Raw genomic sequence first — 14,466 nt, 5'->3', positions numbered from 1 at the left:
TTTTTTTTTGACAGGCAGAGTGGACAGTGAGAGAGAGAGACAGAGAGAGAAAGGTCTTCCTTTGCCGTTGGTTCACCCTCCAATGGCCGCCGCTGCAGCCGGCGCACCGTGCTGATCCGATGGCAGGAGCCAGGATCCAGGTGCTTTTCCTGGTCTCCCATGGGGTGCAGGGGCCAAGCACCTGGGCCATCCTCCACTGCACTCCCTGGCCATAGCAGAGAGCTGGCCTGGAAGAGGGGCAACCGGGACAGAATCCGGCGCCCCAACCGGGACTAGAACCCGGTGTGCCGGCGCCGCAAGGTGGAGGATTGGCCTATTGAGCCACGGCGCCGGCTCATTAATTCTAGTTTTTGCATTGTAGATTTTGTATGATTTTTAAGTCAATAATGTCATCTGCAAATGGGCAGTTTTACTGCTTCAATTTAGGTCTATATGCCTTTCAATCTTTCAACCAAATTGCATAATCATATTTGAAGTAACTCCTGATAAACATATAACTAGGTCATTTTTTAAAATGTGCTTCTAATTATATTACTTGCTTTGTTTTTCCAACTTTTTTTTTTAAAGATTTATTTATTTATTTGAAAGTCAGAGTTACACAGAGAGAGGAGAGGCAGAGAGAGAGGTCTTCCATCTGATGGTTCACTCCCCAGTTGGCCACAATGGCTGGAGCTGTGCCGATCTGAAGCCAGAATCCAGGAGCTTTTTCTGGGTCTCCCAGGTGGGTGCAGGGGCCCAAGGACTTGGGCCATCTTCCACTGTTTTCCCAGGCCATAGCAGACAGCTGGATCGGAAGTGGAGGAGCCAGGTCTTGAACCAGCACCCATATTGGATGCTAGCACTTCCGGCAAGGGCGTTAACCCACTGTGCCACAGTGCCAGTCTCTAGGTCATGTTTTTTAAATCTACTCTGTCAATCTGTGCCTTTTAACTGCTGTATTGATTATATTTGATGTCATTATTTACGTATTTAGGCTTAATGTTTTTTTCTCTTCTGTTCTGCTTTTTCCTTTTTGTGGGTTATTTTAACAATTTTTAGAAACTCATTTTGATTTATCTTAGGGATTTTAAGTTATCTCTTTGTGTGTCTTTTATAATAGCTGCTCTAGGCATTACTTGATATACATATAACTTATCACAACCTATGTTTTACCAGTTCAAGGGTATGAACCTTGCTTCCACTCATCTCTACTAATAAAATAACCATATTAAATATTTCCTCCCTATATATTAAGAATCACTCTGGTCAAACATATTAAAAACTAAAAACAATTTTTTTGCATTTACCCATATTTTCTCTATATTATATATGTTGTTCATTCTTTCTTATTGAAGTGTTCCAAGATTCCTTCTTTCATCATGGTCAGCAAAATCTTTTTTTTCTTTTAGAGTAGCTCTGCTGACCAACAAATTCCGTTTTCCCCATTTTACAATGTCTTGATTTTCTTCTCATTCCTCAAAGATTCTTTTTCTGGATATAGAATACAGGGTTGATAGTTTTTTTCCTAGAACTTGAAAAATGTTGCATCACTTCCTTCTTACTGCTGCAATTTCAGATGAAAAATTATGTGTGTTTTTAAAAGTATCCTTTCTCTCTGGTTACTTTCAGGATTTTTTGTCTTGAGTTTTCAGAAATCTGATTATGAAGTGTCAGGATGTATTTCGCTGGGCAACTCCTGTTAGGTGTTCACTCACTTTTTAAATCTCTTTTACATCTTTCGTGCCAAACATGAGGAATTTCAGCTATCAATTCTTCCAATATTTTTTCAGACCACTCTGTCACTTTTTTTTAAGATTTATTTATTTATTGGAAAGAGTTACACAGAGAGAAGGAGAGGCAGAGAGAGAGGTCTTCCATCCACTGGTTCACTCCCCAGTTGGCCACAATGGCCAGAGTTGGGCTGATCCGAAGCCAGGAGCTAGGAGCTTCTTCTGGGTCTCACACACGGGTGCAAGGGCCCAAGGACTCGGGCCATCTTCTACTGCCTTCCCAGCCCATAGCAGAGAGCTGGATCGGAAGTGGAGCAGCCAGGACTTGAATCAGTGTTCATATGGGATGCCGGCACAGAAGACAACACTTTTACTGCTATGCTGCAGTGCCCACCCTTGTCACTTCTTTCTGGAATTCCAGTGAGTCAGATGTTAGAGTGGGTTTTTTTAAGATATTTATTTATTTGAAAGGCAGGGCAACAGAGAGGGAAAGACAGAAAGAGATCTTCCATCAGCTGGTTCACTCTCCCAAGTGGTTGCAATAGCCAGGGCTGGGCCAGGCCAAAGCCAAGAGCCAGGAACTTTATTGGGGGCCAAGCACTTGGTGCAGGGTGCAGGGGCCCAAGCACTTGGGCCATCTTGCGCTGCGTTCCCAACTGCATTAGCAGGGATCAGAAATGGAGCAGCCAAGACCCAAACAGGCACTCATACAAGATCCAGAATTGCAAGTGGGAGCTTAACCCACTTTACCACAATGTTGGCCCCCAAATGTTAGATCTTTTTGTTATAGTTTCAGCTGTTCCTGAGGCTCCAGTCACACTTTTTTCAACCTATTTTCTCTCTGGTGTTCAGATTAAATAATTCTGTTATCCTAGTCTAATGTTTACTGATTCAATTCCTCTACCTTTCATTCCATTGTTTCAGAACACTGAGTTTTTATTACTGTAAATGTTTTTAGCAATAAAATATAAAATTTACCATCTTAACCATAATTAAGTGTACTATTCAGTGGCATTAAGTATGTTCAGTGTGTGCAACCATCACCACCATCAGTTCCCAGAATTTTCATCATCCCCTTGGGCCGCTGCCTGCAGTGCCGGCATCCCATATGGGCGCTGGTTCAAGTTCCGGCTGCTCCTCTTCCAATCCAGCTCTCTGCTGTGGCCTGGGAAAGCAGTAGAAGATGGCCCACATCCTTGGGCCCCTGCACCCACGTGTCAGACCTGGAAGAAGCTCCTGGCTTCCAGCTTCGGATCAGTGCAGCTCCAGCCATTGTAGCCAACTGAGTAGTGAACCAGCAGATGAAAGATCTCTTTCTGTGTAACTCAAATAAATAAATAAATCTTAAAAAAAACCTCTACTTATTTAATACTAACTTTGTATGAATCTCTCTATTCTAGGTACAAGTAGAATCAGTTTTTGTCCTTTTGTGTCTAGCTTATTTTACTAAGCATGTTTTCAAGGTTCATTCATGTACCAGAAGGTTTTTTTTTTTTTTTTTTTTTTTTTTTATTTGAGAGGCAGAGTTACAGGATGGGGGAGGGATGAGAAAGAGTGTCTTCCATTTGCTGGTTCACTCCCCACATGCCCGCAATGGCTGGAGCTGGGCCTATCCAAAGCCAGGAACCAGGAGCTTCTTCTGGGTCTCACACGTGGGTGCAGGGGCTCAAGCACTTGGACTATCCTCCACTGCTTTCCCAGGCCATTAGCAGGTAGTTGGATTGGAAGTGGAGCAGCTGGGACACAAACTGGCACTTGTTTTAAGATGCTGGCACTAGAGATGGAGGCTTAACCTACTATACCACAGCACCAGCCCCAGGTCATTTATTCTTAAGGCTAATATTCCATTGTATTACATACCACGTTTATTCATTCATTTACTAATGTACACTTGGATTGTTTTCACCTTTTGGCTGTTGTGGACAATGCTGCTATGAACATCTCTGTGTAAGTGTCTGAGCCCCTGCTTTCAATTCTTTAGGGGATCTAAGAGTGAAATAGCTGGGTCATATGGTTATTCAATCTTTTTTTTTTTTTTTTAATTTATTTATCTGAAAGGTACAGTTACAGAGGGACAGAGAGAGGTCTTCCATCCGCTGGTTCACATACCAGATGGCTGCAATGACCAGAGCTGCGCCAATTCAAAGCCAGGAGCCAGGAGCTTCTTCTGGGTCTCCCATGCAGGTGCAGGGGACCAAGGGCTTGGGCCATCTTCTACTGCTTTCCCAGGCCATAGCAAAGAGCTGGATCAGAAGTGAAGCAGCTAGGACTTGAACTGGCACCCATATGGTATGCTGACACTGCCGACTGGGTCTTTAACCTGCTGCGCCACAGTGTCAGCTCCTGGTTATTCAAGCTTTAACATTTTGAGGAACCACCAAAACTGCTGCATCATTTTACATTCCCTCAAGCAACACAGAAGTCTCTTTATATTCTTTGTCCCCACTCATTTTATTATATTGATAATAGCCATCCTAATGATTATGAAGTGGTATCTCATTGTGGTTATGATTCACATGATGGTGAGTATCTTTTCATTTACTTGGTGGTCATTTGTATACTTTCTTTGGAGAAATTGTCCATTCAACCCTTGGTCCAATTTTGAATTAGATTGCTTTTTTTTAAAGATTTACTTGAAAGGCAGAGAGAAAGAGGGAGAGATAGAGAGAGATCTTCCATCCACTGGTTCACTCTCCAAATGCCCACAACAGCCAGGGTTAGGCCCAACAAGAGCCAGGAGCCCAGAACTTTCTTGGGTCTCCCATGTGGGTTCCCAAGTACTTGGGCCATCACCTGTTGCCTCCCAATGAATTAGCAGGAAGCTGAGTCAGAAACACAGACTAGCTAGGACTTGATCCAGGCACATAAGTCACCATGCCATAACACCTGCCTGTTTTCTTTCTTGGTTGAGTAGTAGATGTTTTATATCCTGGATATTAAGTTCTAACCAAATATATGAGTTGGAAATATTTTCTGCCATGTTATTTTTAATAGACTTTTTTAAAGAGAAGTTTATAGAAAAACTTGTCAGAAAGTCCAGTTCCCACATAAACTCTTTCCCTACAGTTTCTCCTATTAGATCTTATGTTACATTTGCTACAACAGTGTGTCCCTTTTATTTGCACCTTTTGCTACAAATAAACACTGATACATTATTAATATTATTATTATTATTGACAGGCAGAGTGGACAGTGAGAGAGAGACAGAGAAGAAGGTCTTCCTTTACCCTTGGTTCATCCTCCAATGGCCGCTGCGGCCGGCGCACCGTGCTGATCTGAAGCCAGCAGCCAGGTGCTTCTCCTGGTCTCCCATGCGGGTGCAGGGCCCAAGCAGAGAGCTGGCCTGGAAGAGGGGCAACTGGGACAGAATCCGGAGCCCGGACCAGGACTAGAACCCGGGTGCCAGCACTGCAGATGGAGGATTAGCCTACCGAACCGCAGCGATGGCCAATGATACATTATTAATGTTCACAGTTCAGAGGAGGCTTCACTCTTGGTAGACCTTATGGGTTGTGATGAAGGTGGAATGACATGCTAACTATAAACAAATACTGATACATTATTAATGTGAACAGTCCCCAGGAGACTTCACTCCTGGTAGACCTTGTGGGTTGTGAGGAAGGTGGAATGACATGCTAACTATAAACAAATCCTGATAGATTATTAATGTGAACAGTCCCCAGGAGACTTCACTCCTGGTAGACCTTATGGGTTGTGATGAAGGTGGAATGACATGCTAACTATAAACAAATCCTGATAGATTATTAATGTGAACAGTCCCCAGGAGACTTCACTCCTGGTAGACCTTGTGGGTTGTGAAGGTGGAATGGCATGCTAACTATCAGTGTGTCATACTGATAGCTTCACTGCCCTAAAAGTTGCTCTACTTGGTGTACTCATTCCTTCCATCTCCCAAATCCCTGAAAGCTACTGCTCCTTTTTTAGTTTCTATGGTTTTGTTTTGTTAGAATGTCACATAAATGGAATCACATAGAGTGAAGGCTTTTCACATTTTCTTTGACCTACTTAATGCTTTCAAGGTTATTTCATGCCTTTTTTTTCGCTTCATAGTTGATTTCTTCTTATCACTTATACTTTCCATTGTATAAAAGTTATCAAAGTTTGTTTATTCATTCACCTACTATTGAAGGATATCTTGACTACTTTCAGGTTTTTGCAATTGTGATAAAGCTGCTAGAAATATGTGTGTCAAGATTTTTTATGTGAGCCAATTGTCATTTTAGTTCTAAAATTCCCATTTTGTTCTTTATAACTTTAATTTCTTGGCTGAGACTTTCTATTTTGCTCTTTTGTTTCAAGCATGCCCATAATTATTTATTAAGCATTTTTTTATGACTGTTTTAAAATCTTCAACAGATAAAACTTTTTTTTAAAGATTTATTTGTTTATTTGAAAGAGTTACATAGAGAGAGGAGAGGCAGAGAGAGAGAGGGAGGTCTTCCATCTGCTGTTTCACTCCCCAATTGGCTGCAATGGCCGGAGCTGCGCCAATCCGAAGCCAGGAGCCAAGAGCTTCTTCCAGGTCTCCCATGTGGGTGAAGGGCTATCTTCTACTGCTTCCCCAGGCCATAGCAGAGAGCTGGATCGGAGGTGGAGCAGCCAGGACTCGAACTGGCACCCCTACGGGATGCTGGCACTGCAGGTGGTGGCTTTACCCACTACTCCACAGTGCAGACCACCAGATAACTGTTAACATCTGTTTCATTTCTCATATTTGCCTGATTTGTCTTTTCTCATATTTCTTATTATTGGGATGAGTGAATTTTTAATTGAGACCTATTGAGACTGTAAGACTGTGATCTTTTACTTTAGCTGGCCTCTTTTAATATTCCTTTCACTAGAAAAGGAAGACACTGCCTCATCAGTGCTAGGAAAGGGTACAAGTACAGTTTCTCTACCCAACCTCAGCTGACACCTGAGGAGGGCCAGGCTCCTAGGTACTCCTAGACAGGGGTGGGAGATCAGGTTCCCTCTAGGCCTCTGTTGTTACCACCAGAGCTGGGAGGAACAAAGGCTCCTCCTTAGGGTTCCTCCTGTGTCTATCACTGACATCATGAGTATGCGGCTTTGCTACTGCTGAGAGATGGCCAGTGTCCTGACTCTGCACCAGGTCTCCTCTCACACCATCCCAAGGAGGAGGAGGCTACCTCTTCCTGCAGGATAGGGAAGGATGTCCTGCCTCCCCATGTGGTCTCCACTTGGCATCGCCTACTGAGGACTTCAGTACTCAGCCCACAAAGGGGAGAGGGAACAGGAAGGCTTGGGAACCTCTGTCAGACCCTGGCAAGGGTACAAGCGTAGGCACAAGCACAGGCTTTCCACTTGTCCTGTGCTGGCAGGAATGGGGCTGTAGTTTTTTCTATGGTCTTTGTGTGGACAGGGCAGTTATTAGACATTGTCTAAATGTCATCTGCCTTGCTAGACAGCCCATTTCCTGGTCCTTTGGCCAGATAAGAATGGTTTTTCTAAGGTCTGTTTTTTCTGCACTCATTGTCATTTCCATTTGCCAGTTTTTCCTGCACCCTGTCTGAGACATATAGGGAAAAAGAAAATCCAGGAACTCAGTAGCATGTGTCCTGATGTCCCTCTACTTTTAGAGCATTCTTTTGTTTATTTTATATATAAAGTTCAGAGTGAGTTTTTAGGTGTATTTAGCAAAAGAAAGAAGTCTACTCCATTCCAAAGTTGTAATCTCTTTCACAGGCTTTATTAACAGTTATACCACATTAGACATCCTGAGAACAGGAACAACACTGAACTTGGGAGTTTAGAGAACTAGGTCCAAATCTCAGCTAACCTGGGAGTTCAGACAGATCCTAGCTGTCACTCATTCGCTGAATATCACAATTACTTAACCTACTGGAACTTCAGCTTCATGTCTATAAATGGAAATACCATCACTGTTTCAAAAGGTTCCTGAAAGCATCTGATTCACAAGTTGGCACAAAGTTTGCATTCACTCACTCTGAACCTGTTTATCCAAAAGGTTAAGATAAAAATTGAATGGTTTAGATTTAAATGAGCTGTGAATTAATAATTATTTATTCTATATCTTGTTTTATTCTTAAACATCTTTATTAATTTTTATTTACTTGAAAGGCAGGGCAACAGAGACAGAGACAAAGAGACTTCTTCCACCCACCAGTTCACTTCTGAAATGCCCAGCCAGCGCTGGGCCAGGCAAAAGCCAGGAGTCTGGAACTCCATCCAGGTCTCCCACACAGGTGCCACCCAAGTATTTGAGCCATCATCTGCTGTTTCTCAGGGTGCACACTAACAAGAAGCTGGATTGGAAGTGGAGTGGGAACTCAAACTCAGGCATTCCAACATGAGATGTGGTACCCCATGTTGCCTTTTTTTTTTTTTTTTTAATTAATTTATTTTTTTCTTGACAGGCAGAGTGGATAGTGAGAGAGAGAGAGACAGAGAGAAAGGTCTTCCTTTTGCCGTTGGTTCACCCTCCAATGGCTGCCACGGCTGGTGTGCTGCGGCCAGCGCACTGCACTGATCCGAAGGCAGGAACCAGGTGCTTCCTCCTGGTCTCCCATGTGGATGCAGGGCCCAAGCACTTGGGCCATCCTCCACTGCCTTCCCTGGCCACAGCAGAGAGCTGGCCTGGAAGAGGGGCAACCAGGACAGAATCCGGCGCCCCGACCGGGACTAGAACCCGGTGTGCCGGCGCCGCTAGGTGGAGGATTAGCCTATTGAGCCGCGGCACCGGCCCCATGTTACTTCTTAACCTCTGCCAAATGCCCACCCTGTCCATCTTGTTTTAAAGTAGGCTCCAATTCAAATTCAGAAAAATACATATGTAAACTAAAGGTAAACCTGTAATTTTAGTGTAGAGATGAATCTGTCTTGGTTTCTCACTTCTTGTTCTAGCTGCAGAGTCTTCTGGTATTTTTCAGCTTCAGAAACTGGAGCCCCTAGACCAAAATCATGTTCTTTGGTGGTAACCTAGTGGAAAGAATGGACAACAATGCACAAGCATTCAGTTAAAAACAGCTCTATGATTTTTTTCAGATCAATAAATTTTTAAAATAACATTATTAAATATGTTGTTTAGAACCATTTCCCACCAGCTAGGAGGATTAAAATTTCGTTACAAAATTTTGTGTTTTCCAAATATCAAACTATGACATTGAACATGCTTTTCAAAGAAGATATGCCCTGCCCTAATTCCCTTGTAATCACTATTCGAAGTAAACCCAGGTTGGTGGTAAATTAAATAGTCAATTTCTAGGCTTCTGTTGTCTGGTATAGTAGACATCAGCTACACATTTGCAGTTGCTATTGTATACTTAACAAAGGTTTGCTACCCATATAGTAAACGCTGATTTCCAGGAAATGTAATTTGCATAAATAAAAAAAAAAGAAATGAAACACTATAATATTCTTAAACAACTCTGGTGGCAGTGTGAATGGATACAATATTTATGGAGAACAAGTGTATACAAAAAATCTACTAATGGGCTGGCGCAGTGGCATAGCAGGTAAAGCTGCCACCTGCAGTGCTGGTACGGGCGCCAGTTTGAATCCTGGTTGCTCCACCTCCGATCCAGATTCCTGTTAATGCATCTGGGAAAGCAGCAGCAGATGGCCCAAATGCTTGGGCCTCTGCCACCCATGTGGGAGACCCAAAGGAAGCTCCTGGCTCCTGACTTTGGACCGGCCCAGCTTTGGCTATTGAGGTTATTTGTGGAATGAACCAGCGGATGGAAGGTCACTATCTCTTTCTTCCACCCCCTCTCTCTAACTCTGCCTTTCAAATAAGTAAATAAATCTTTTTAAAAATCTATTAACATTACAAATGCACATATGGCCTCTGTCCAAATAATCCGACTTCTGGGAATTTATCCTACAGATACGTTTGCCAATGTGCAACATTACAAACGTGAAAGACGTTTTATTATACATAATACTCTGCGTTGTGCTTTTTACCTGACAGTGTATCCTGGTGATTTTGCATATTAGCAAAATAACTTCTTTCTCTCAATCAAAGTTGCCATTATGTTGAGAAAGTAAGAGTTTGTTACGAACTTCCTATATATTTCCAGTGAACACAGCTGTTTTCTCCAAGATCTCAGGGAATTACTGGATCAGGATCACGCAAACAACTAACCTAAACTTGTACTCTGTGCAACCCAGCACTTAACACAGGCTGGCAGATTTACTTCCCTTTTTTCCTTTGTCTAAACAAGACAAAAACCTGCTTTTCTGTTCTTCATTCTCAAAGTTACTAGACATTTGGAGCATTAGCTTTCAGAGTACTTGAAATTATCAATTATTTAGGCTTTTATGGACTATATAAAAACCTTTACTATCATTTCTTAAATATTTTCTGTTGAAAAAATGTGTTCCCAGTTGTAAACATTTGACTTAGAATAACAGAATGACTCCTCCACTGTATTTTTCAAATTTTAGTGGATAAACGAAATCACCTGGGAATCACTTAAATGCAGAACCTTAGTCACTGTAGACCTGAGATTCTGCATTTCTGAAAAACTGCTGGGCAATCCCCATTTGTCTGTACAAGGACTACACTCAAAAGCAAACATCTATTCACTTAAAGTCTAAACCTATCAAACATTCAGAGTTCATAATTTGATCCCTTCCCATTTCTCCACACTTACCTCCTAAAACACTTCTAGTAACACATTAAATACTATTCTACACACTTTTAAACAGATTTATTTATTTGAAAGGCAGAGTTACAGAGAGGCAGAGGGAGAGAGATAGGGAGAGGTCTTCTTCCTGCTGGTTCACTCCTCACCCAAATGGCTGCAACGGCCAGAACTGGGCTGATCCGAAGCCAGGAGCCTGGAGCTTCTTCCAGGTCTCCCACGGGGGTGCAGGGGCCTAGGGACTTGGGCCATCTTCTACTGCTTTCCTAGGCCATCAGCAGTGAGATGGATGAAGTGGAGCAGCCGGGACTTGAACTGGCACCCATATGAGATGCTGGCACTGCAGGCAGTGGCTTTACTCACTACTCCACAGCACCAGTCCCTGTTCTACACATTCTTTTTTTTTTTTTTTTTGCCACGAGGTGTGTTTTATTTTCAGTAATCATACAAATAATTTTCTATAATATCCCAGGGCAAACCGGATAAATTTGGCAGTCCGATTGGGGGAGGGTCCCCTCGGAGACCCACAGGCCGGTGGCGGCGGCGCGGAGTGCCCAGGGTTCACAGTGCAGCTTGTGGCTCGCGTCCATCTTGCAGGTGGGTCATCTTCCACATCACGACTTGGGGTCTCCAAGATGACGGGGGTGGGGACTCCTCCAAGCTCTTAGGAAATTTCACTCCGTTTCTCCTGCTCAATGGTCTCTTTGGTCGGCAGGGTGTTCTTCTCCTGCGTCTCCGTCTTCTTCAGCTTGGCCTTATCGAAGCTGGCGATCTCCCCCATGTCCGGCTTGTCTGCCATTTTCTTAAACCCGCGGCGTCTCGCTCCGGTTCCCGGTTGCTGGAGATCCCACTCGCGTCGCTGCAGCAAGAGACCTCTACACATTCTTGATTCACTCAAAAGCACTTTACCTTTTACTCATAAGCCTTGCACTCACTCCTTTCTCCATTTAACTAAAGACACTTACAAGACTCAGCTTGACTGCCTTTCTCCAGATTTTCTGTCTTCTCCAAAGCATGATTATGTCTCCATTGAGACTTCTATATATACTGGCCACAAAATAATATAGCTATTTTTCTGTATGTATTCTTCACACTGTTGTTAGACTATTAAAAACAAGAAATATCCAAAAGCTCTCTGTATCTCCACTAGCCTGCCAAGTTTATAAATAATAGGAAGGTGTTAATAGAAATTTATGGAGGTTGCTAATGCAGTATGCCAGGAGAACTCTCTCCTCTAGCTCCTTCTGGCTGCCCCTTCTCATCCTCAGCTCTTTAGCTGCAATGTCAGAGGGTCTTCCTGCACTTCTTACCTAAAGTAGCCTTTCTCCCAGTCACTGGCTCATCAGGCTATCTGCACTTACCACTACCTGATATTATACCATTTACTTGCTCATTTCTTTATTGTCTGTCTCCCCCAATTAGAACATAAACTTGGGAGATGAAGGCTCTTTTCTGGTTATATCCTTAAAGCCTGAAAACTGCCCAGTATGAACTTGGGACTTAATAAAACACTTTCAAGACCACACACTTTAATTCAAGCAAATCCGTTTCAGTGATAGGTGTGGGTTAGAAGCAGCTTTGAAGAGGATTAATGAATAAAGGAACTGTAAAGAAAAGGAAACAGGGAACATAGGGAACATAGACTTCTTTCAGGAAGCATGCCTGTAGGAGCAAGAAAAGTAGAGAAAAAATCGGGGGCAGACGAATGCTGTGCCAGGTCCTTTCAAGAGTAGACACACTCATTTCTTAATTCTCTTTATATCAAGGACCCCTTTCAGAATCAAATAAAAGCCCTGAGTCCACTCCTCAGGAAAATGCATATTGTGCACACAAAACTTTACAATTTGGACAAGGTGGGGACAGTTCTAGAACTCCCTTAGGTCCTTGCATAATCTTATGACCTCAGGTAATGAAACCCTACAGTATTTTTTTTTCTGAAGATTTTACTTATTTATTTGAAAGAGTTACAGAGAGAGAGAAGGAGAAACAGAGAGATATTCCATCTGCTGGCTCACTCCCCAAACTGCCATAATGGCCAGGGCTGAGACAGACTGAAGCCAGGAGCTTTATCTGGGTGTCTCACATGAATGGCAGCTGTCCAAACAGTTGGGCCATCTTTCACTGCTTTTAACAGGCCATTAGCAGGGAGCTGGATCAGAAATGGAGCAGCTGGAACATGAACCAGCACCCATATGGGATGCTGGCCTCACAGACAGTACTTTTACTTATTATACCACAACACCGCCCCAGCCCTAGAGTATTAAAAAAAAAATATTCCTAAGACACAGTTAATGTTGACTGACAGAAAGACAGCTGGTTACTAACCTAATTAATATGGGTAGTGTAAAATGACAAAGAAAGACAGCTAAGGAGATCCAGGTAGTGTGCACTAGCAAGTATAAGTGACAATTTAAAAAAGGGACAGAAATCTGACAAAGTTCCTATCTGCTAGAATTTTAATTTTCCAGTGAGATAAGAGGTACTGAAAAATACCATCAATGTTGAGCAAAACATGAGACACATATGGGTCCAACAATGTCTACTGAATATTCTGACAGGCTAATAGAGACTACCAGAGTACTTTCACATGGGATTCTTCAATCATATTCCACAAAAGCTCAACTAGGATTGAATTTGTTTTCTTTTTTAAAAATTCTTTGCAGAGGCTGGTGTTGTGGAGTAACAGGTAAAACTGCCACCTGCAACACTGGCATCCTAAATGGACATCAGTTTGTGTCCCAGCTGCTCCACTTATAATCCAGCTCCCTGCCAACGGTCTGGGAAAGCAGAAGATGGCCAAAGTGTTTGGACCCCTGCATTCACATGGGAGATCAGGATGAAGCTCTTGGCTTTGGTCTGGCTCAGCCCTGGCCGTTGGGGCCATCTGGGGAGTGAACCACTGGATGGAAGGTCTCTCTCTCACTCAATCATTCTTTTAAATAATAAATCTTTTTTTTTTAATGATCTCCAGAAGTTTTTAGACTTATACACACTCTGAAGTAGAAATAGCCTTACTAACAGAAAGATGTGGAAAACCACACAGAATTTTTATATATAATTTTGACTCCTTTTATTTACAATAAACATAATTGAATAAATGTTTTGGGAATTCACGTCAGACAAAACAGTAAAGCCCCACTGTTCAATCCTTCTTAAGAAGAAGAACCTCCCTGGTCATTCCATCCAAACCCAAGCTCCTCTCTTTTCCACAATCCACACATAAGTGTAAAGAAATAACTTGTCTTTTCAAAGAAGCATAAAAAATGGCCACAGGAGAAATAATGTTTATCAAGACCTCTTGGAAACACAAAAAGGAATTACCAGGAAACAGACAGAGTATGAAGCCACAGCCAGGCCAGGCTTATTCAGAAGAATAAAGCCAGGGAGGGGCTCACTCCCAGGTGAACACACAGCAGAGAGAGCCCCTTCCCTTACAGACTAGCAGTTTATATAGTACAAAGTGGCAAAGAGGGCTTGGGGTCTGAGATACAGGGAGAGCTTGAGCTAGTTCTAAAGGTCCTGAGAGATTACGGTGTGAACTGGGAGGGGTCTGGGCTGAGGCTGGGCTGCTGAACCGAGGGAGGGGAAGGGAGAGAGTTTGGGAGGAGCGGGGCGAGCTCAGCCTGATAGCTGGACTCTTCAGATAGTGGAGTGTCCAGCAGTCCAGGCAGGGCAGGGCTGATCACAGCAGGGCGGGCTGTATTAGCAGGGCAGAGACAAGGGGGCTCGCTTGCTGTTATGTAGCTGAGACGTCAACATGGATCTAAGGCTTTTTGTCCTTGCTCCATCAGGGATTACACAGTTGTTTTCAAGAAGCTCTTCTGGGCTACAAGAATTTATTAACATAAAAGACTGATGTTAATAGCTTAACAAAAATAATTACTTTGCTAATGAGCTCACTTCGAAAGGTTATCCTGAAATACATGTATGAAAAGTTCATTGCAGTGTCATTCATCATTGCCAAAAACTGTAAAAACCTTAATGTCCACCAACAGTGCAGTATTTAAACTGTAATACACCCTTACAACAGAACATAGAACACTAGCCAGCAAACCAACTACAAGCAACAGCAAGAATACCTAAATACAATTCTATTTATATAAAGTTTAAAA

The 14,466-nt window shown here is 42.8% G+C and overlaps 2 protein-coding genes across 10 annotated transcripts in view; both read right to left on the bottom strand.

Moving 5' to 3' along the window:
- TSGA10 (testis specific 10) overlaps window positions 1–14,466 on the bottom strand; it is a 134,231-nt gene that overhangs the window by 117,882 nt on the left and 1,883 nt on the right. For 7 of the 9 annotated variants that reach the window (XM_089325997.1, XM_089325996.1, XM_089325998.1 and 4 more), the window contains exon 2: window positions 8,559–8,687. Coding sequence is in view for 4 of the 9 variants with exons in the window: in XM_008253519.5 (XP_008251741.1) it covers window positions 8,559–8,687 (129 nt within the window). In the remaining 5 variants the exon portion in view is untranslated. The remainder of the gene's footprint in view (window positions 1–8,558; window positions 8,688–14,466) is intronic. The other 2 variants (XM_089326000.1, XM_089325994.1) reach the window with 1 other exon arrangement.
- LOC138848553 (thymosin beta-10) lies at window positions 10,931–11,219 on the bottom strand. Its single transcript, XM_070068761.2, has one exon. It carries the CDS (start codon window positions 11,151–11,153, stop codon window positions 11,019–11,021), a length of 135 nt encoding a protein of 44 aa, XP_069924862.2. The 5' UTR covers window positions 11,154–11,219; the 3' UTR covers window positions 10,931–11,018.

This window comes from Oryctolagus cuniculus, chromosome 2 (assembly GCF_051225735.1).
Source record: "Oryctolagus cuniculus isolate XC-2025 breed Fujian yellow rabbit chromosome 2, ASM5122573v1, whole genome shotgun sequence".
Taxonomy (NCBI): domain Eukaryota; kingdom Metazoa; phylum Chordata; class Mammalia; order Lagomorpha; family Leporidae; genus Oryctolagus; species Oryctolagus cuniculus.
The sequence above is the reverse complement of the archived record's forward strand: the minus strand, read 5'-3'. Positions and strand labels throughout refer to the sequence as shown.